Source organism: Chiloscyllium plagiosum, chromosome 10 (genome assembly GCF_004010195.1).
Source record: "Chiloscyllium plagiosum isolate BGI_BamShark_2017 chromosome 10, ASM401019v2, whole genome shotgun sequence".
Lineage (NCBI taxonomy): Eukaryota > Metazoa > Chordata > Chondrichthyes > Orectolobiformes > Hemiscylliidae > Chiloscyllium > Chiloscyllium plagiosum.
Window position 1 is genome coordinate 17718782 of NC_057719.1, and position 24109 is coordinate 17742890.

Here is a 24109-nt window from a genome sequence, read left to right on the forward strand (position 1 = left end):
CCAAACTCCCATGATTACCTAGACGGGGGCTTCCGAAATGTCCACCTTCTTCCTCAACTGAGAATTCCCCACCACCATGGTTACCAGGTTAACTCAGTCCTGCCTGATCCATCTCCAACACTTCTTTCCTCATCCCTTGTTTTTCCTCCCATACAGCAATTGCCCCCCCTCCCCCGTCCTTCCTTACCCTCACATCCAAAGGATCATTAGCTACCATTTTTGTAATTCCAGCAGGATGCCACAAACAGACATATATTCTCCTCCCCTCCCTTGTTAGCTTTCCCCAGGGACCGTTCCCTTCAGGAAACCCTGATCCACTCCTCCTCCATTCTCAACACTTTCCTCACACCTCCATGAAATCGCAGGTGTATTACCTGCCTGTTTACTTACTCCCTACTCATTATCCAAGCCCTCATACACACCTCTCTCTTTGGTCTAAGCTTTTGAACATTTGCTCTTCTGTCTCCTTACATGGTGAAGCACTAATTTACCTCTACTTCACCAACCTAATCTACTGATTCACTGTTCACAATGTGGTGCCCTCTACACTGGGGAGATGAAATGTAAACTGGGTGACCACTTTTCAGAACACCTATGTTCTGCCTGCAAACATCACCCTGAGTTTCCAGTTGCCAACTCAACATATCATGTTCCCTGGTCAATATCTCTGTCTCAGACTTGTTGCAGTGCGCCAGCAAAGCTCAGCATAACATTTTCCACTTGGATACACTGCAGCATTCGAGTTCAACAATTTCAAGGTCTGAGCGCCTTCTCCTGTGTCCTTACCCCAACCCCTTCACTCATCACTTCGGCTGCTACCATAACCAACCCATTGTCAGCCACTAATGGTCCCAATTAGCAGCTATTCATTCTCCCAGGCTGACCTTTACCCATTCCTTTGTTCTCTCTGGGCTTCATCTCCACCTATCGTTTACTCACCACCACCCCTTCACCATATCTCCCCTTTTCCTAGCTACCATCAGTTCTGAAAAACGGTTACTGGACCCAAAATGTTTACTCTGCTTTCTGTCCCCAAATGTTGCCAGACCTGCGGAGATTCCCCCAGCAATACTGATTTTGTAGCCTCTCCTTTTTCCTTTCTAAGATGTATTTTAACACTGTGCTTGTTGCAGTGGCTGATGAAGAGGCAGTGATCACAAGTCACAACCTAGGACTGCAAGAACCCAAGCTGGATAGCTTTTCCTTACTAAATGTTTGATGAATATAAACATTTAGCAAATGTTTGCATAATACCACAGACATGGCAAGGAACAATTTTGACAAGAATATCCTGACACAAGAGTAAATACATGGATCAAAACAGCAAATAGGGCTTATTCCTTTCACATTTATTCTACTGATCCTATTTACTTTCCTTAGACTTTCCAGAATAAGCGATGCAATGTGTTTCAATTGGAGACAATCATTTCCATCTTGTAACTTAGGAAAATTTCCATTAATCATTAGTATATACAGAAATGTTTGTTTTCTAAACTATGCTTAATTAAAAACTTACTAAAGGCCTTGCCCATCAACTGAAATGGACAAAATGCTTTCCACTAAATGCTTCCCTTGCTTACAGAAGCAAAATGGGTGTTAGCAAAGCACATGGAAGGAGTTATGTAATGAGAGGATGAGACGAGCAATGGGGGCATTGAACAAACTGAGAATTACTGACTTTCTACCATCATTTATGCAGACATCTTCTAATTTACACTTGGCAGAAATTTTCTTCTGCAGCCTTTCCTTTATCAAAAAAATCCCGAAATAACTTGAACACAAACTACATTTTCAACAATTTATCTGATGCTAGCACTGCATAAGTCTGACATTTGACTTTATTCACCCAACTGGGGCGATGTACCTGATTCAATAATTTCATATGATTAGGGGTTTAGATAGGGTCGAAAGTGAGAATCTTTTTCCACGTATGGAGTCAGCTATTACAAGGGGGCATAGCTTTAAATTAAGGGGGGGTAGGTATAGGACAGATGTTAGGGGTAGGCTCTTTACTCAGCGAGCCGTGAATTCATGGAATGCCCTGCCAGTAGCAGTGGTGGACACTCCCTCATTATGGGCATTTAAGCGGGCATTGGATAGGCATATGGAGGATAGTGGGCTAGTGTAGGTTAGGTGGGCTTGGATCGGCGCAACATCGAGGGCCGAAGGGCCTGTACTGCGCTGTATTCTTCTATGTTCTATATAGTAAGCTAATTAAAAATTAAAACACCTGCTATTGCACGGAGATACCAACCAGTACATCTAGTGACAAGAATTTCTGGCGAGTATGTAAAAATTTACCACAAGCTACAATTTTGACAATTTGTCAGAAGGCTAAGAAGCGGCTCCAATTAAAGCAAACCCGATGTAAATAAATGTTCGTGAACATTATTTGCATCATGACATTTTAACTTTTGTGCATCTTTTATTGACCAGGGCAATTTTAATTATATGACTGGTATAGATATTTGGACATCTTAATGTGTAAGTCTTGTCTCACATTATTTTGTTTGGTGAGCCTGTCATTGTAAGCTAGTGGGTAGTAGATAGATTTGTTTATTTTTAAGCAGCTAGTTCAGCCTTGCTTATTGCACACGTAACAGGAAGGCGGTTAAACCAAACAGTTATTATAAAAGCACTACTGATATGCATACTGGTATTACTGGAAAAACACACTTTTTGGTACATTCAATTAAGTATATTGTGTTTGAGTATACCCCAACAATATACCAAACATTCTTGGGTCAGAAACAATTTCTGCTGTCTTCTCCAACAACACTCTTCTATACCCACTATGCATCACATCTGTTAATTGTATTGCCTTCCACACTTGCAACTTGCTTATGCTATGATCATTAAAACCTAATATATATTTTTATTCTAAGGCTCCAGATAACCTTCTGGATGCATCATTCCTATGTCCGGTAAATTGCAAATCATTTAAGTAATGTTGATAATTCCCAGTATCAGCAAAATATGACAGTAAGAGTTACGAGAATTGAGGTCACTTTACCTCAAGAGAAAAGGACTGTAAAGGTAAGTTATTTCAAAGTAGCAAAATGAATTGTTAAATGTTGACCCAAAGGCTGCTTCTTAATAGCAGGACAAGTTACAATGGAAGAAATTAAACTGGGAAAGCTGTTGGAGCAAGTGTACTCAAAGGAAGTTACAGTCGTGGAACACATTCTCAAATACTGCATGGGCAGTATATGTTGAATTGAGAGGACTACATGTGCTTCTGAAAAAATAATATTTGACTGATGTGGGTAGGAGCTATTAGGCCTAATGGCTTTTCTTCATTCAGAAAGTTTTGCTCAGTCCACTTACAAATTAGCCAGTGTTGATCAAAACCATTGCACATAGTGTCTTGCACTTCTACTAGACTTGGCTTCCACCAAACAGGTCCATTATTGTTTCTATATTTTATATCAGCCACAGCATTTAACTCTGTTGAATATTTTTTTTCTCAATAAAGCAGCCCACTCACTGTCTGACACGAGTGCTTCTGCTTTTCATCATGTTATGTAACCCCAATCCTTTGTCAGTGCTGGAAACATTATGTCATTAGGTTTGCATAAGATTTTCAAGTTTTTGTTTATGAAAATCATTCATTATGGATGCATTCTAATATAGGATTTTTTTTGAAATCCCTAAAAATAGCATCTTCAAAAGAACCAACTGCTTTAAGTTATGAAGAATGGTCTTTGGACTTGAAACGTTAACTCTTATTTTCCCTCCAAAGACGCTGCCGGACCTGCTGAGTTTCTCCAGCAGTTTCTGTTTTTTGCTTTATATTATAGTTGGAATAATATCACGTTTTTGGATAAAAGAATCCTAATTAAAATAACCAACTTAACTTCTTATTCAAAAAAGGAACTTTTTCACAAAAGGTACACACAAAAGAGTCCATTTCTTATTGTAATATACCCAGTTGATTTTTTGTTTTACACAGCTTTTGATAAACCGGTGCCAATAGATATGAAGTGCAATTATAAAAGATAAACTAATGGGACAATTGTTTTCTGCAAATAAGGGAAGAGCAAAGAGTGAAGAAATGGTTTCATTTGTGAACAGAAATAGTACCAATGGATTCGCGTGCACGTGTGTACAATACTCAAAAGGATGAAATGATGTCCAATTGGTATGAACTGAATGTGAGAATGTATTTACAAAAAGATGGTTTTAAAAGGGTGTATTGGTTAATTCATGATGGCGCTGTATGTCACAATGGGTTCTTGCTTACTTACGCACTGACTAATAGCATATTTTAACAAGATTCTGATGATTACTGACCTACTCAACAGGATAAGTGGGCCGTTAGGACTCAGCCAGATGTCACAATATGACGTGCAGATATGTTCCATCATCATTTCTAGTGCCATCGAAGGTTTTATTATCTGAGTCTTCATTGTGCTCAACTTGACCTGTGATACCATGAGTCATGCAGGTGCTCGCTGCTAAACATTTATTGTTAAACCCACATACTGAGGAGGGTGGGGGGGGAAAAAATAGGCAGAAAGGAAGAAGTTTGAAGATTGTAAAGATAACTTTTGATTTATTTTTTTCACTTGAAAATGGGACAAACATTTGGATGTGTGTATGAATGAAATGGTAGACACAAGCTGAAAACAGTGTGGATTAGGAGAGGGCTTGATTTTGTACAGAAAAACAGAACAATAAATATTTCACAAAGCCAAGCTGATGTGACCTCTGGTCAGCACTTCAACATAAAAAAAAGGATAACGTGCATCTGTTTTAAACAGAGCACAACACAAGCAATAATAAATAGTTCAAACTTGTAGTATAAGACCAAATCTCAAGTTACAATAAAAAGCTCTAAATACAGAAATAGAAAAAAAGCTAATAAAATATTTTGCCTTGCCATTACAAATAGGTCCAACTCAAGTGGCATTGATTTGCTTTGCATTTTAAGTACAATTCTTAAAAATACAACAGCACCGTTAAAAGTGTTTTGGTCATGATAAAACAACCTGTGGACTGTATTTAACAGAGGTGGGATGAAACGTAAGTCTTAACCTTTGAGTGTTTGTCAGTACTTTTCCTTGCATAACTCCTCATTGAATGTATACAATGTTAACTGGTTGGTGGTAAATGGCAGCATGGGGAGGTGGATCTCGTGCAGTGGCACACAATGTCGGAAGCTGCTGAAACAACACAGCTCAAACACTGAATAGTGATGGAGAACAACATCAGAGCATTGAACACCACTATATAAAGGAAAAGTTTAAATCCATTAACCCTAAACTCACCCAATATAAAATGGTCATAGGCAGTACGCCAATACAATAAACTACTATGTTGGATTTTTGTTTTGAAAGATTTGTCATCTTTAGGGAAGCAGGTACTACAAGTTCTCTATATAAATCCACTGTGCAGCTTCTACACTGGCTCAATTTAGAGTTTATTAGTTCTCTAGCTTAGTTCTCTAGCACCAAGTTCTGGAATCTGACACTTCCATCAACCTTTCACAGATAAAATCTGAAAACTTCGGTATATACTTTAGGTTTTATCTAGTTCTGTAAACCTGTGTCCATTGTAACATATGCAGTGGCTGCCAATATGCAAATACTTAGTTTTCACCAGCTGACTAATTTTTTTCCCTTTGTGGCTGAAAAGACTGCTGTAAAATATTGCAGTAATATCTTAAATTTAATTCCCTGCCACCCCTCAGTGGCATGAAACCTGCTCAAACAAGAGATACTACCTTCCTGTATACTTCTGTATTACTGCCTATTTACTAACGTTTTCCTTAAAGCTTTCCTGTGCCAAGGACCACTTAGAAACATAGCAATGTGCCGTCACTATTCTATCTTATACTGGTAAAACAGACCTTAGTTGGAACTATGTGGGTACCAAATATAACAATTTGATAAGACAATAGTGACCATTTGATGACAATGTATTATTCTGAAATCAACTTTCTGGTCCAATATTTCACTACAGTAATGACCAAAGTGCTTTTTCTGCTTTCTGCTTGTTTTACAAGGAAGATGTAAACAGGGAAGTAAAAATAAAACCTTTGACTGACATGCCAGAAGCCCCATGAAGTGCTACACTGAGGAGAAGTTGGCTCCATGGACTGCTCCTTCTTGACATAATGAATTTAACATTTTCTTTTTAACCAATGAATATTGTCTGTCAAAGTTGATACCTTTGTTGCTGGTGCCCAAACATTATGAGGTGCATCTCTTGAACTGACAAGGTTGACACTCAACCCTGGCTTCGGTTACTACAGGCTCAACCTCCTTCCATCTCACCGAATTACTCACAGTAATAAGGATGATGCAGGGGAAACCTGTCAAAAACACTTTCCACTAGAGCTAGAGAAAAATGCATAAATAGTACCTGGTCACCTTATATTGGTAAAATCAATTACGAACTTGTAACTGTCAACCGCTGACACAACCTAGGTCAAACGATGATAGCTGCTGCAGATCAAGAGATATGCAATGGAGCCTCTACAGCTTTCATGCTACATTTTATTCACAGAAAAGCGCTGGAATGTCTGAATATCAAACTCACTAACAATTGGATATTTCAAGCCACTTAGCCCACCAACTGATAAGCAACTTTGAACACGTGGAGTTTAATGTATGCTGCCCATGCCTTTAGGTAGTGGAGTGATAATATTTCAGACCTTAGCAGTTAAAGATTATTCATCCAGGATGGCTTTTGTTTTGTTTCTGCCTTTTAGTGCAAATTTCAAAGTGTCAAAATACAAAAGGTTTCATCCCACCTCTTATCTACTATTGTGTACGTTGAGAAACCCGTGGAATGTGAAATAAGGTGTGAATGATCCTGTTAACACAAAAATGTTAAAAAAAACAAATGGCAGTTAGATCAACATATACTTGTATCTGCCTCATCAGTTTTACACAGCAGCAGATCAAGGAGGCCTGAAACCCAAATCCCCATGGAAATGTAAAACAAAATAGTGCCATGCACGTAACGTGGATGCATCAGGGACAAGAGAGGAGGTTCAAGAGAAAATAAAAATAAGGAACCATTGAAGGGAGTTCCATTTTGGAAAAATGCAGTATTTGTTCACTACCATTAGTGGTCGCTAGCGCACTGACAATTGAATGTTTCAGTGACATCTAGTGGTCACTACATATTGCAAACCTCAGTTTAACTTAATCATTGTTTTCTTCAAAAAAAAAGCTGGGTAACTATTTTATGAAACTTACAAAAGGCAGAAATGTGCCCAAAATAAGGAAACCTCTCATCCCTGTGAGTATACACCTGCCCAACATGGACATTATACAATTCATCTGCTGTCTTCAATGTCACGTACTGAATGACCCTTAAAAGCAGCGCAAGATGCAACATATTTTAGTTTTCATTCAGTCCAATTTACATTGATCTGACTCTGACCACAATGGATTTGAAGTGAGTCCACGTGAATAGGGAGAGTGAAGGCAGCAAATCATGAACAAAAAAAAAATGAGACAGACTAGCAAAACTGTAAACCGTGCATATCCAACAGGGAATCTGGGAGGGAAACTGTACAAATGAAAATCAAATTATCAGTGACCAGCAATGCATTTCCTAATTCCTTTTTGTATTTTTTTTTAACAAAAGGTCGTTACACGACCTTTCTTTTTCTCCTGTACAATAAGATTTCAGAACATACAAATTATTTTTGCACTATTTGTTTATCCTGCCAAAATTAAAAAAATATATTATGGCAGCCTGTGTGTTCTTTTTCTAATCCACTACCAAAAAAAAGGTACTTTTTTGTCGTACCTTTAAAAGGACAAGCAAACAGTTAAAAAATACAAGCTCCTGTATAAATACAGCAAGTGCCTACACTATTATGAACCAATACCAAGTAACCATTCCAGAGAAACAGAGGGAAAAAAGTACAGGTCAGGAATGTGATTTAAGCAAAGCAATTACATGAATATGCACTTTTCTACTATTTTTTTTCTTGTCTACATATGGTAGCAGTAATCGTTCTTCCCAATACAAGTTCTATACAATTTTTGAAAAAAGATAAAACACCCAAGGCAAAAAAGTCTACTAAAACTGATAGTCAATTAGACTTTACAATTACAGTGACAAATACAATTTTAGACCCACAAATTTACTGCAACAATTTCCATTTTTGAAAAAAAAATTTTTTTTGTTTTTTTTCTCCATTTTGTAAAATGCCCAGGCATTCTCCATTATTACAAATACTGGTACACTTTTACAGTGATCAAGAAACTGTAATATATATATTAAACCCCTTCACCAGTTGAATCAGAGAACCAATATACACATGGCCATAATGGCATCCATGTATTTACTAAGCAAACTTCGGAAAAAAAAAAATCTCTTGATCATTCAACAAACACACGCACGCACACACACACACAATTTTTTTTTGTTATTTTTTTCCACCTTTGTATATATTCAATACTGTAAACTTATTCGAGACTGAGTGCACTAATTCTGTTCAGAACAAAAAAAAATAAGGAGTAGCCATTGTTCCTGATGAGTAACTGTCTTTACGTTCTTGGTGGGACTCTGGAGGCGTCTTTTTTTTTAAAAACTTTTGAGCCTTGCTACAGTGGGGTTCCCACAGTTTAAGCAGCGTCCTGCAGCGTCAATTGATGAGAACAGACCGTCAAACTGTTTTTCCGAAGTTGATTAGATGGGTAGGGGGGGCAAGTGGGGGGGGAAGGGATGCTGTTTCGTCTTCACCAACTTGTAGCGGCTGGCGTGAAGTTCCGCTGAATTTATTTTTTGTTTTTGTTTTACAAATGCTGGATTGTTGGTGCGTGTAGAACTCTAGAATCTAATATGACGTACATTTTTCTCTTTGTTGTGTGATTTTTTTTTCTCTTCTTCAAATCAGTACTTTTTTTTAACTTCACAAAAAATGGTTTTGCATTTGTCTCAGAGACTCATTAGGAAGATCAAATATTCAAGGCACTCATGTCAAATTGAATGGCAGTATAAAAACCGTCAACTGACATTAACATTTTTTTTTTATAGTGCCAGCATTGTGAATGCTATGCTAAGCAACACTGACACTTTTAATCTCAGTTGTTCCCTAATGTATACCATAACCCTTTTGGACCATAGATTTCCCATAGTTTCTTGTTCAGAAGTCGCAGTTTCTATAATTAAAAAAACAAATATGTTAAGGTGCGGGTTCAAAAAAAGGAAATATCTCAGGTACAAATTTAGCTATTTAACACAGTGGCCAAAGACCATCTACCCCTAATGGCAAAATAGCAGTGCATTTCTACAATAATGCAAGTCGCTCACAATCGAGCACAGATGTTTCCTTAGGTGTTGGCAATAATGCACTTTTGACTTTGTTCAGATTTACTTCGCTGTGCATTTTATTCACTAATTAGTAACACAACTAAAAGTCCGTTATTGCTTAGGTTAAGTTTCTGGCTGGTACAACTGGATACCAGATAGTAAACTGCCTCTCTCATTTGCTTACTGCTTTTTTTTAAAACGTTATTAACTGTGTTATGTTTAGGCAGGCGTCTTTGATGAAAAGCGACAATGGCAGTTCCAGACACCATAGACTGGCAAGATCAGTGCTACATTTCGAACCCAGCTTGTAATAAAAGCCTATTAAGTGCTACGATTAGGATTGTGATCCGCTGTGGCTTTTTCTCATCTTACAATTAAAAAAAAGAAATTTGTGCAATTCCAATCCTTCCTCCCCATATTTTTTAAAAAAAATAAAAGAATGAATAAACGCGGCTTCTATTCAAGAAATTACTGCGTTGAGTAGCTTAACTATTCAATTCCACATAAGCAGCGGCCCGGGTCAAGGGTTATTTCTACAGGTCTGCACCTCAAAATGCAAGTAATCTCAGGTTTCTTTTTGAAAAGTGGGTAAAATCAAAAGGGACACCCATAACAAAAATAAAGTTTCAAACAACGAAAAATAAAAAGGAAAAGGAAAAAAAATACCTGCACATGATGCTTGAAAAAATATTTTAAAAAAACAATAAATACAGAAATTATTGCACAGTTGAAAAGGCTCAACATTATTTTACTGCCTCTATATCACCCTCAGGTTTGATTGAGCTTCTCAGACACAAATTATACCTTGAAAATATTTAAGTGCCACAGGAGGCACTCTGGGCCGACTTTCTCAGTTGGCAATTAATTAAGCTTTACAATTGAATTTTTTTGTGTGTGTGTTTTTTTTTAAAACCAAGTCTCTTTTACTTCAAGGAGCTTTAGCTTCTTTCTGCTTGTTCGATTTTTACGTCGCTTGTCAGCAAATGTTCTCCATGCCATTTTTTCATGTGTTTCTCAAGGGTGCTGTAAACGCTGAAGGGCATTTGACAAATGTCGCACCTGTAAACCTCCTTGCCGATCTGGCCGTGCGTTTTCATGTGGCGCGTCAGCTTGCTGCTCTGGGCGCATGCATAGTTGCAGAGCTCGCATTTGTAAGGCCGTTCGCCGGTATGGCTCCTGCGGTGCACTGTCAAGTTGCTGCAGTTTTTGAACACTTTGCCGCAGTACTCGCAAGTGTCGCTCCGGCGTCCTTCCTTGGAGCTCGGCCTCCCCGGGCCGGGCCCTCCCATGTGAGGGGTACTGCCGCTGCTGGCTGTGCCACTACGGCCAGAGAGTCCCCCGTCCAGCATGTCTCCAGGCGGTGTGGAGAACCTCAGGCTGCCGTTCTCCGAGGAGTGCTCAGAGGAAGTGGCGAAGGGAGATTGTCTAGAGTCGCCGAATCCCAGGAACGGGTCTTTCATGAAGTGCCTTGATGCTGCGTAGCCCACCAGCCATTGAGAGTAAACATTCTCAGAGGGAATTAAAGGTGCTGAGGACAAATCCATGTCTTTCTCCATTTTAATTCTTTTTGAAGAAGCAACTGACAGAGAGGGACTAGTGATGAGAGGAGGTTTCCGCGGCAATGTGATAGGGAATGATTCACCGGGACCGAAGCCTCTTCCATTCACTGTGCCATCTTCCGGTCGATCCAGTTCACCTGCAACAGAGTCCTCATCTCCAGTGTCTCTCTGACCATCAGAGGATCGTTTTGAGAAGCTATTACGCTTCTGCTTATCGGTAAGCACATCGCTGTAATGCTGGATTGCACGGAGACCGACATTTTCCATGACTTTGCCCAGAACACAGTGTTTCTCATTCACTGGCAATTTGAAGCCATTCTCTCGGTTGCGACTCAGCTCGGAGTCCATACTGAAACTGGACTCGGGCCGGCTTTCGTTTTCCAGTTCCTCTTCCTCTTCCTCCTCCTCCTCCTCTTCCTCCTCCTCGTTCTCATTCATCTGACCAGTGTTGAAATTGGTTATATTGGCTTTCAGGCCACATCCTTCTCCACTCGCATGTTCACTGGTGCCAGGTTCGGGTGAGCTGGTGGTGGAGAGCCCATCATCTGACCTGGCCGTGACGGAGGCTGACTTGTGTATGTGTGTCTTCATGTGACGTTTAAGCTTGCTGGCCTGGGAGCAGGCGTGGTCGCACAGCTGACACTTGTACGGCTTCTCTCCCGTGTGGCTGCGCCGGTGGACTATCAGATTGCTCTGGAACTTGAAGGTCTTCCCACAGAACTCGCAGGACTTACTCTTCAACTGTGACTGAGGAGGAGTTGTGCTGCTGGGGGGCATGGGGGGGAGTGGCGGAGTGCTCAGAAATGGCGACTTGGGGCTGGGCTGGAAGGGCTGAAGCAAGCGATGCATAGGATTGTGACGGCTGGGCGACAAGGGCGGAGTGGAGCTGTTGTTCCCTGCTAGTTCTCGGAGCCTCCTGGAGAAGTCCATAGTCTGGGATTCCATACCCAGTGGGTGGTTCAAGCGCATTACTCTGTCAAAGGCACTATGATGCTGAGATACCAAGCCCATTTCATCAGCACTAAGGCGGTCCAGACGATGCGGGTCTAGATGATGGCGAGGCGGCGGGCTGAAAATGGGGGGCGTATTGGGGAGACGGCCATCGCCAAAGCCCGGGTGCTCCTGAAGTATAGGTCCAGTCATCCGTAGCAGGTTGAAAGGATTGTTCTCACCGAGAAAAGTAGTAAGGGGGGACTGTGAGATGGGGTCTGGTCCCAAGGAGGGGGGAAGGCCAATCCGAGGGGTAAGGGGACTGTTCGACGGATGCGTCTCCAAGTAAATCCGGAATCCGTGTGTATTCTGTGCATGTTGGAGCAGGAACCAAGCACTCATAAAAGGCTGCTTGCATGTTGTGCAAATGTAGCTTGAAGGCTCATCTTTACCTGTCAAGAAAGCAGAAAGGTGCGTTTTAAAATATAATCACTCACACAATACAATATAAAATATTACCAACAGCAACCTTCATTCATGTAGCACTTTAACATGTTAAAGTGTCCTGGTGCACCTGACTGGAGAACTGCCAGAACTTTGATATGTGCCACAGAAACAAATATGAGGACAAGTGACCAAAACAAAAGCATATCAAAGTAGGTTTAAGCAGTGTTGAGAGGAAAAGAGACCGAGCTAGAAAGCTGGAGATTTATTGAGGGAATTTCAGAACATGGGATCTGGATAGCTGAAGGCACAGGTTTCAACTTCAGAGTAACTGAAAAGCGGGTTTACGCAAAAGGTAACAATTGGAGATCTTGAAGGGTTTGAGAACTGGAGCAGTTTACTGCTGACCACAGAACAGGAACAGGCCCTCGAGCCCACTGTGACTGTGCTGACCATGATGCCATTCTAAATTAATCCCATCTGTCTACTCTCTGCCTGTCTTTGTCAAAATGTTTCTTAGATGTTGCTATCGTATCTGTTTCTTCCACCTCCCCTGGCAGTGCGTTCCAGGTACCTATCACCCTCTGTTTAAAAAACGTGCCTAGGACATCTCCTTTGAACTTTTCCCTACTCATCTTAATCCTATTACAGAACAGAAACTAGCCCTTCGGCCTCCAAGCCTGTGCCAATCCAGATCTTCTATCTAAACCTGCCACCTATGTTCTAACGGTCTGTATCCCTCTGCTCCCTGCCCATTCATGTATCTGTCTCAATACATCTTAAATGTCGCTATCATTCCCGCCCCTACCACCTCTGCTGGCAATGCGTTCCAGGCAGCCACCATCCTTCTTTATCCATCTAGCTAGTACACCTTGGACCCCATGCAACTTCACTTTCTCCATCAGCCTACCATGGGGAACCTTATGAAATGCCTTACTGAAGTCCGTGGATATGACATCTACAAGGAGGGAGGAAGTGTTGGGTATTCTAAAAGGCATTAAGGTGGACAAGTCCCCAGGTCCGGATAGGATCGATCCCAGGTTGCTGAGGGAAGCGAGAGTAAAAAACCTTCCATGCATATCTCCCCTAAATCTTTCCCCTCTCATTTTGAACTCATGACCCCCCTAGTAATTGAGTCCCCCACTCGGGAAAAAAAGTTTCTTGCTATCCACCCTGTCTATACCTCTCATGATTTTGTAGACCTCAATCAGGTCCCCAATCAACCTCTTTCTAATGAAAATAATCATAATGTACTCAACCTCTCTTCATAGCTAGCACCATCCATACCAGGCAATATCCTGGTAAACCTCCTCTGCACCCTCTCCAAAGCATCCACACCCTTTTAGTAATGTGACGACCAGAACTGTATGCAGTATTCCAAATGTGGCCAAACCAAAATCTTATACAACTGTAACATGACTTACCAACTCTTGTACTCAATACCCCGTCCGATGAAAGAAAGCATGCTGTATGGCTTCTTGACCACTTTATTAACCTGCGTAGCCACCTTTAGGGAACAATGGACCTGGACACCCAGATCTCTCTGTACATCAATTTTCCCCAGGACTTTTCCATTTACTCTATAGTTCGCTCTTGAATTGGACCTTCCAAAACGCCTCACCTTGCATTTGTTTGGATTGAACTCCATCTACCAGTTCTCTGCCCATCTCTCCAATCTAACTATACACTGCTGTATTCTCTGACAGTCCCCTTCATTATCTGCTACTCCACCAATTATAGTGTCATCTGAAACTTGCTAATCAGACCACCTATACCTTCCTCCAAATCATTTATGTATATCACAAACAACAGAATACCACTGGTCACAGTTCTCCATTTTGAGAAACTCCCTTCCACTACTACTCTCACTCTCCTGTTACCTAGCCAGTTCGTGACCCATCCAGCGAGTTCACCCTGGACCCCATGCAACTTCGTTTTCTCCATCAACCTACCACGGGGAACCTTATCAAATGAGGAGAAAGTGAGGTCTGCAGATGTTGGAGATCAGAGCTGAAAATGTGTTGCTGGAAAAGCGCAGCAGGTCAGGCAGCATCCAGGGAACAGGAGAATCGACGTTTCGGGCATAAGCCCTTCTTTCCTGAAGAAGGGCTTATGCCCGAAACGTCGATTCTCCTGTTCCCTGGATGCTGCCTGACCTGCTGCGCTTTTCCAGCAACACATTTTCAGCTCAACCTTATCAAATGCCTTACTGAAGTCCATGTATATGACATCTACAACCGTCCCCTCATCAATCATCTTTGTCACTTCCTCAAAGAATTCTATTAAGTTGGTAAGACATGACCTTTCCTGCAGAAAGCCATGTTGCCTATCACTGATAAGCCCATTTTCTTTCAGATGGGGATTGATCCTATCCCTCAGTATCTTCTCCATTAGCATCCCGACAACTGACATTAGGTGCAGCAGTCTATAATTGCCTGGATTATGCCTGCTACCCTCCCACATATTAAATGTGGATTTATCTTCAAACAGCTGCTCCCAATCCATACTCCCCAGCTCGTGTTGAATTTTGGTATAGTTGGCCTTCCCCAAGTTTAGCACTCTTCCTTTAGAACCACTCTCGTCTTTGTCCATGAGTGTTCATTCCTCAACACCAGGTTCAGTATGGCCCTTTCCCGAGTTGGACTATTTACATACTGCTCTAGAAAGCCCTCCTGGATGCTCCTTACAAATTCTGCTCCATCTACACCTCCAACACTAAGTGAATCCGAGTCAATGCTGGGAAAATAAAAATCCCCTATCACCACCACCCTGTTGCTCCTACATCTTTCCAGTATCCATTTACATACTTGTACCTCTATCCTACTCTCACTGTTGGGAGGCCTGTAGTACAGCCCCAACATTGTTACTGCACCCTTCCTATTTCTGAGCTCTGCCCGTATTGCCTCACTGCTCGAGTCATCCATAGTGCCCTCCTTCAGCACAGCTGTGATATCTTCTCTGACCAGTAATGCAACTCTTCCACCCCTTTTACCTCCCTCTCTATCCCGCCTGAAGCATCGACATCCTGGGATATTTGGTTGCCAATCATGCCCTTCTCTCAACCAAGTCTAATTATTAGCAATAACATTGTATCGCCAGGTACTAATCCAAGCCCTAAGTTCATCTTTTACAATATATGTTAATGATATAGAAGATGGTATTAGCAATAACATTAGCAAATTTGCTGATGATACTAAGCTGGGTGGTAGGGTGAAATGTGAGGAGGATGTTAGGAGATTACAGGGTGATCTGGACAGGTTAGTTGAGTGGTCAGATGCATGGCAGATGCAGTTTAATGTGGATAAATGTATGGTTATCCACTTTGGTGGCAAGAACAGGAAGGCAGATTACTACCTAAATGGAATCAATTTAGGTAAAGGGACAGTACAAAGAGATCTGGGTGTTCTTGTACACCAGACTTGGCTTGTATACCCTTGAGTTTAGAAGACTGAGAGGGGATCTGATTGAGACGTATAAGATTATTAAAGGATTGGACACTCTGGAGGCAGGAAACATGTTTCCGCTGATGGGTGAGTGCCGAACCAGAGGACACAGCTTAAAAATACGGGGTAGACCATTTAGGACAGAGATGAGAAGAAACTTCTTCACCGAGAGAGTGGTGGCTGTGTGAAATGCTCTGCCCCAGAAGGCAGTGAAGGCCCAGTCTCTGGATTCATTTAAGAAAGAGTTGGATAGAGCTCTCAAGCATAGTGGAATCAAGGGTTATGGAGATAAGGCAGGAACAGGATACTGATTAAGGATGATCAGCCATGATCATATTGAATGGTGGTGCAGGCTTAAAGGGCAGAATGGCCTACTCCTGCACCTACTATCTATTATCTGCCTTACCTACACTTCATGCATTAAAACAAATGCACCTCAGACCATCAGCCCCTTTGCGTTCATCATTTGTTCCCTGCCTACTCTTCCGCTTAGTCACCCTGACTTCATTATTTAGTTCCTTACAGGCTTTAGTTGCTACCTTCTTACTATCCACTAATCTCCTCATTTGGTTCCCATCCCACTGCCACATTAGTTTAAACCCTCCCCAACAGCATTAGCAAAAGCATCCCCAAGGACATTGGTTCAAGATTGGCCCAGGTGTAGACCATCCAATTTATAGTACTCCCACCTCCCCCAGAACCAATTCCAATGTCCCAAAAATCCCTCCTGCACCATCTCTCAAGTCATGCATTCATCCTGCCTATTCTTTCATTCCTACTCTAACTAGCACATAGCACTGGTAGCAATCCTGAGATTACTACCTCTGAGGTCCTACTTTTTAACTTGGCTCCTAACTCCCTAAATTCTGCTTGTAGGACCTAATCCTGTTTTTTTTTACCTCAATCGTTGGTGCCTATATGCACCATGACAACTGGCTGTTCACCTTCCCCCTTCAGAATGTTCTGCAGCCAATTTGAGACATCTCTGACCCGTGCATCTGGAAGGCAACACATCATTCGAGAGTCTCGTTTTCAACCACAGAACTGCCTATCTACTCTCCTTACAATTGAATCCCCTATGACTATAGCCCTTCCACCCTTTTTCCTGCCCTTCCATACAGTAGAGCCTGCCACAGTGCCGTTAGCCTGGCTACTGCTGCCTTCCCCTGGTGAGCCAGCTCCCCCAACAGTATCCAAAAGGGTATACCTGTTTTGTAGGGAGATGACCGCAGGGGACACCTGCACTACCTTCCTGCTCTTTCTCTGCCTTCTGGCCACACATTCCCTTTCTCCCTCAGCAATCCTAATCTGCGGTGTGACCAACTCACTAAACGTGCTATCCACAATGCCCTTAGCATCGCCTATGCTCCAAAGTAAGCCCATCTGCAGCTCCAGAGCCGTCATGCGGTTTAACAAGAGCTGCAGCTGTCCCGAGTATTCGACAATTCTACCCAACTATCCACGCTAGCCATGCCTCTCATTGTTTTATATATTTCTGAGGTTGCCCCTCAGCCTCTGACATTCTAGCAAAAATAAATTTGTCCAATCTCTCTTTACAGCTAAGAGATGCGGTTGGGTGGGATTTGAAATCTAGGATCGGAATTTTAAATTCGATGAATCACTGGAATGGGAGCCAATATAAGCTGGTGAATACATGGGACAACACATAAATGGAACTAAGTTCAAGGATATCAACCTCAATACCAGAATCAATGAAAGATAACAGTATCCTTGCGCTGATCATGCCTTTCCTGCACTGACAGCTACTTGATCCCTGGTAAACACTGTCAGTCCCTGATGGACTGGAAAAATAAAAGAGAAAAAGCTCTTCTGACCCAAGGTACACCATCTTTGTGGGATTCAACAGTTCTGAATACAGGAAGGAGAGAATCTGTGTATGTTTTGCTAATTTAAAAACACAGTGCTGTTTTACAGGCACCTAACCATGCTGCTGAAATGAGTGTGAACAAAATACAATTCATATGTTAGGGGACAATAAATTTTGGATATTGAAGCCTGGAAAGAGTTGAGATAAGAGTCATTCATTTTCTTTGCATCGTACAGGCTGAGCTGTTATACTTCATTTTGACGCTGCCTGGAAGTAACCAACAGTGACTTTCAAAAGGGAATTGGATAAATACTCGAAAAGCCAACTTTTACAGGACCATGGGGAATGAGCAAGTCAAGTGGGACAAACTGGATAGCATTTTCGAAGAGCCAAATGTCAATATCCTATATTTTCTCATTCTAGGAGGGACGAGATTATACTGGAATTAGAAATCAAGGATCAGAGGAACTGGTACAAGTGAGGAATTCTGGTGCTGATGATTTAAAAAAAAGGAGTTGGGGGACGCTATGTGCCCCTGACTTAACACACTGGACGGGTCAGAGAGAGGACAGAAAAAGAGATTGCTGGATATCTGTTTAGCTGCTCTCATCGATTGCTTAAATTTCAAATGGAAGCCACTTTTTTTTAACTGGCTTTAATCTAATGCTGTGGCAGAATCAATTATAATGCACAGACAACCAAAAGCTATTTTTCAATAATTAACAAACATGCATGAACTGAATCATGTAGCATTACCTTGATGGGTAAATTAATATAAGCCAGAGACCTCTAATAGTAACAGAGGTCAATTGTTAAGACCACTCAGTCCTTGCCTAATCAGCTGCACTCTCACAACTCAATTTATTGCAGTCACTGATACACAGCAATGGAATGTCATAGTCAGGCTTCAAGCAGAAATAATAAAGATTTGCCTTATGCAACGGTTACTCTAATTGTTACAACTCAGCTGCCTCCTCAAACCCGAACCACCTGCCCTAACCTATGCCCCGGCCTTTATCAACGACTGCTTTTAACCTCTTGGGTCTTTTCTTGAAATGTGCACTATGGTGCAAATTTTATTATTTGGCAGCTGAACTAAATCTTCCAGCTGCGACCCTATTTTTGTTTGGCTGGCACAGACAGAGTGAGCCAAATGGCCTCTACCTGCACCACCAATTTCTATGATTCTACAATCAGGAAATGAGATTCAAAGCGACATAACAAGCGTGATAGGAATATCCCGCTGCACGTGAAACTGGTCAGAAGCAGTTTCTGGACTAAGGCAGTTATCTGAGCAGACCCCAGTTTTCTCAAGCTTCAGACGCAGCAGCCCTCCAGTTCGATATTAATACTGTCAACCCCAAGTGTATCTTCCCTATACAGAACCTGGAAGGAGGTCCCAGGAGTGGTATTGTATCCATTTAATGTGCAACCGCATCCTTCACCTTGGGTTTTACCTGCTTTTCCTGGCTTTAAACTAATCAATTAATCAGAGACAGCTGTTCAATTATACTTCAAAAAATTTACTGGCGATCTCTACAGCCATTTCCATATGGTTCCTGATGAGGGGAACTTTAATGACCTGCTCACTGCTACACTACTGAATGAAGAATACTACTAATGTTTTTTCATTAAGACTGTCCCAGTACATTGTTTTTAATATGATAGCCTAATTCTTTATCTTTTACTGACAGGAGTTAACACACTTCACCACCACCACGCAGACACCGCCCTCCCCCATCTTAAAGTAGAATGATGGGCAAATGAGACAATTTTCAGAGCACAAATAAATCTCAACTTCCTTTTCCTCCTACACCACTCAGAACCCTCCTCCCCACCCCTTCAATATATATATTTTATAGCCATTAAAACAAAACATAGCACAAAGAACATTCATCTTGTTGACTTGGGAATTCATTTTCTCACGTTGCTGAAATTCAGCATGAGCCATGCGACTAGGCAACTATTTCTGACAGCTTCAGACTGACACAAAGCCAAGAGAAAGAACTAAGTAAAATATACAGTGCCTTTAGAAACACGCAAGGGTTCCCACTTGAAAATACACACATCCACCTAACATATGGTTTTTTCATTAGGAGTGTTTCAGAGGTGAACTTGCAATTTAACTGGGAATTCTCAAAAAGGCACGAGGTTTTGCCATCCCCTCGCTGACCCTCGGAAACACTCTCACGGCTACCCGCCAGCATTTCCACAAAGATGCTTTTAAACGTTTTCAACCAAATTCCCTCAGATCTCTTCAGCACAGTACTGGCAATAGATCTGCACAGATCAGTCATCCCTACAGAGAAACAATGCTGTGTATTGTGACTCCCCATCTCCACCACCACCAATCACTTAAAAAGTGTGCTGCTGGCATCAAGCCACAGGAACTGGAGGAGACCATTTGGCCAATCCAGCTCAACAGGTTTTCGACTGAACTCAACACTCTTCCCATTTTGAAGCTTTTCTCCAGACCCTCTCCATCCTTCTAACTGTCAATAAGTGCATTCAACTGTCTCCGAAAGAACCTGTCTCATTTGTTTCAGAGACTTTTTTCCCCCTTTTAACTTATTCCATATGGCCATTTGCACAAATTCCCTAATCACTCCTAATTTTTAAATGACATCCCTTCGTTTCTGAGCCCTACTTTAAACTAAGGTGAAATAAATCACCAGGGAAGGTAACTGTAGCAAACAGATTTTCTTTAATAGGTTCAACAGGCAACAGATACTTTTCCGGGAGAGGCAAGGGAATAAGATAATGTTTCGATGACGCTGAGCTAAGCAAATGGTCTGCTGGATTTGCGATTTTTTTTTACTGGGTCCTAACATGTTTTATATTTCTATGGTGAACGCACAAAATAGACTACATCAAATGAGGACCTGATGGAGGCGAGTACAGCTACAACATTTAAAACACATCTGAATGGGTCCCATGAATAGGAAGGGTTTAGATGGATATGGGCCGAATGCTGGTAAATGGGACTAGGTTAATTTAGGATATCTGTTTGACATGAACGAATTGGATCGAAGAGTTTATTTCCATGCTGTAAATCTCTATGACTCTATGACACTAAGTGAGGTAGGTTTTTAAGACTGAAATATTGGTTCTTTCAATCAATATTTGCATTTATAAGAATAAGAAATTCCTGATGTGGTTTATTCTTCTAAATAAAATGCCACATTTTGTTTCAAAGCACTTACCGAGGGGTCACTAGACACCTAGCCAGCAGGATTATTACTATTTTATCGGAATTCTTCCCACCCTTTCTGATTTGATGTTGTTTATGATCTCCTTGGGATCTTGCTTCTTCCTAGATGCACTGGTCAAGTGACCTCTCTTCATTGGTACGCCTCGACAATGAATGGTGACAGCTCAACTGACCTTGCAACACCTTCCAGTGGAAGAGCATATATATTGGAAAAAGGATCACTGTAGGGATGGAACCTCTGGTTATTTCTCTGTCCTCTAAACCAAGGGACTGCGGCCATTTTCATGTCCTATTTGCCTGGTCAGTTGATGCCACAGATTGAGCCTGTGGTGCCACAGGCTTGTACAGTTCAAAGATCAGAACTTTCTCTTTAACCAGAGGAATGTCAGTCACAGGATAGGAATAATTACTCTTGCCGGCTTATAAAAATAAATTACATTTTTGATACTGCTAAAAGCCAAGGTGAAACACTGAAATGATTCAAGCCCAGAACCAACAGCAAATCTATCACATTATATACGGGACATTCTTGATGTACCAATTTGTAAAAATTACCATGAACCTGAGTGTAATTTTACTCTGTTCACATTATTGTTTTAAAATTGACATCTCATGGTATCACTGGGGTTCTGATCTGGAAGAGTGGGCAAACCATACAGCATAAGAGAGCTGAACCATCACAAAGAGAGCAAATCATTAAACCATTAGTAAGAGACCGTCATTAATCCAGAATAGTCATGTTAATTCAGCTAACCTACACTGTTGGGCTCAACACATCCCCAATGACACCATGAGTACCAGAATTACTTTTTGTTTAATTAGTTGAAATGCAATGAAAAGAAAGCTATTCACAGTTAAAGGCAAACTTACTGGCTGATAGATTCAAAAGTTTCAAAAAATTTATTCTGATCACAGGTTGACCATGATCCTCATCCCCCTCCCTTCAGCCTAATTTGAATGAGGCACATAACCGACTGTTAGGCTCTGGATGAATGTAACACGGCACTGTGAAATCATGATCTCTCTTTCTTACACTATTCATGAATTCATAATACATTTAAAACTTAGCCTAGCTACTCTATAAAGGTAAGGAATAAATAAGGTGGTAATTTGATTTTCTTTACAGATTTATTTTTATTTATTAACTATGATCATTCCAAGCAATGATGCATAGAAGATCAATAACGGACCAAATGCACTCTGTATTCCTTTCACATGTAACCACACTGCCTACAGCAACTGACTTTTGTTACTCTTTGAGAGAGCTTTCACTAGTATATATGTCTCTGTACAAATAAAGCCTGTTGAATAAAATTTCCACCTTTTAAATCCTGATTGCTTACTTTGACATTTCATTATAGTTCTTCTCAAGTAAGGAAAAATATATAGAGATCCATATGGATTAGATCTCCTGAAGGGGGTGCTATTTTGGTTCACTCAGGTCAGCAAGGGAACCCTCCGGCACTGTGAAGTTTTAACTTTGGAATAACATCACCTTTACCACAAGTTAACAAGGATAAGAAAATACAAATAAAACAGAAATAGGCGGGAACTTCCCCCTTTATGTCATGCAGGACAGCCTGCCCAAATCATGTGCAATTAAAAAGCCCAATCAGCTTCAGGGACAAATTGGCAAAGTTGCAGAGTGCCGATGCAAAAAAAGGACAGAAAATCCCTTCTATGTACAAAATAAAACTTGACTTATTCAGTTGCCGTAAACCAGTGACACAGTGATTGTGTTAGAACAAGTTCCTGTAGGACTGAACCAATCCAACACTCTTTGCAAGTACAGTGAGACATGATTGGTCAAAGTAAAATCACAAAGCCCTGTCTCTGGAATTTAGACCAGGAATAACTCAATTTTGGTGAGTTTATGAAACAGGCAGGAGAGGAGAATCATTGTAAGGCACACTTACAAAAAAGCTTTGTATTTCGTTAACAATACAAAAGCAAAATACTGCACATACTACTTTTTTTTGTTACCTTACCAGGTAGAGATCTTTTCTTCAATTAGAAAAAATGTTGATATCGCAGCATGTGCTGTGGTTAGCTCGAGGGCACACTCACAAAAAGGCTTTGTATTTCATCAGCTACATAAAAGCAAAATACTGAACATGCTACTTGTTTTGTTACCTCTCTAGGTATAGATGTGTTATTTTTTAAATTAAAAAAAATGTTGATATCTCAGCATGTGCTATGGTTAGCTCAGCGATGCATAGTTATTAGTCGATGAGATTTCATAAAAATCAATCAGAGGATGGCTAATTGAAAACCTCAGATTGTTAACAGTTATGTTTTCCATTAGCTTCTATCGTAGTAAATCTACACAAACCTCCTGCCTAATCCCACGAGCCAATGTACAGACAGTATTTTAATTTTAATGGAGCTATGCAGAGCATACATTTAGCAACTAAGTGGTAATTGACATTACACAGACACAGTCTCATAGCCACATTATATAGGTTAGCGAATACAGAGGGGAGTCATTAATGGGGCAGAGCAAACAAATGATAATGTATGTATGCAGTGCTGAACGATGTGATGTTGAGAGTGTTGGGTCTTGTGGGATTTATAAAACAGGAAAAAATGACAACTGAGCACTAGTAAATTTGTCTCATTTGTCTATTAAATTAAAGGTCAGCCTTCTGACCTGAAACACAATAAAATATTATAACTTCAGAGTGGGCCTATGTTGGTGCTTACTCAGTCTGACTCTTAGCAGACTTGCAATGCTTTGCATCTAGTGCCAGCTTCATTCACTTGGTAATACATTTGCCTCCACATTAAGGAGGTCGAGAGTTGAGATGTCACTGTGAACTCCAGCACCTAACGGAGGCCGAATTTTATACTGAAAAGAACAGCCAGGATATCAGGGGAATGGCCTTTTGAGATGTCAACTCATGCCTCATCCAGAATCACAGTCCTAACTGAAAACATTCTCCTGGTGTTCCTAGTCAACTTCCCTCATTCAGCTAACAGCAGCAAATGAGGAGTCAAAGCAATCATGTGCTTGTCTTCTGATGTGTACAGAACTGGCTGCTGTATTTGGCCAAATAACAACAGTCACTAACAGGCTTTTCTAGCGTAATGGTAACATCCATACCTCTTGGTCAGGTCTAGGTTCAAATCTCACCTCTGTCAAAAGTACGGCTTAAAATGTCAGAACTACAGTTCGTATACTTCAAAAGATCTATACCGTGTGTACAATATTCTGACCATCTGGGAAAGAGGTAAGAACACGCATTTACACAATATCTTTCATTCCCCCATTAAGCTTCTCAAAAGTGAATATTTGCTTAATTTCTGATGAAAGGCATAAATAATAAATCCATTTCTCTCATTTCTCAAGTGCTGCAGAAGTGGGCAGCACGGTGGCACAGTGGTTAGCATTGCTGCCTCACGGCGCCAGAGACCC

At 41.1% G+C, this 24109-nt stretch overlaps 1 protein-coding gene across 9 annotated transcripts in view; it reads right to left on the reverse strand.

The window, feature by feature from the left end:
- Positions 1-4533: 4533 nt before the first annotated feature.
- bcl11ba (BAF chromatin remodeling complex subunit BCL11B a) overlaps positions 4534-24109 on the reverse strand; it is a 42047-nt gene continuing 22471 nt past the window's right edge. For 8 of the 9 annotated variants that reach the window (XM_043697151.1, XM_043697144.1, XM_043697142.1 and 5 more), the window contains one exon: positions 4534-12220. In XM_043697151.1, the coding sequence (XP_043553086.1) occupies positions 10218-12220 (2003 nt within the window). In that variant the 3' untranslated portion in view covers positions 4534-10217. The remainder of the gene's footprint in view (positions 12221-24109) is intronic. The other variant, XM_043697150.1, reaches the window with a different exon arrangement.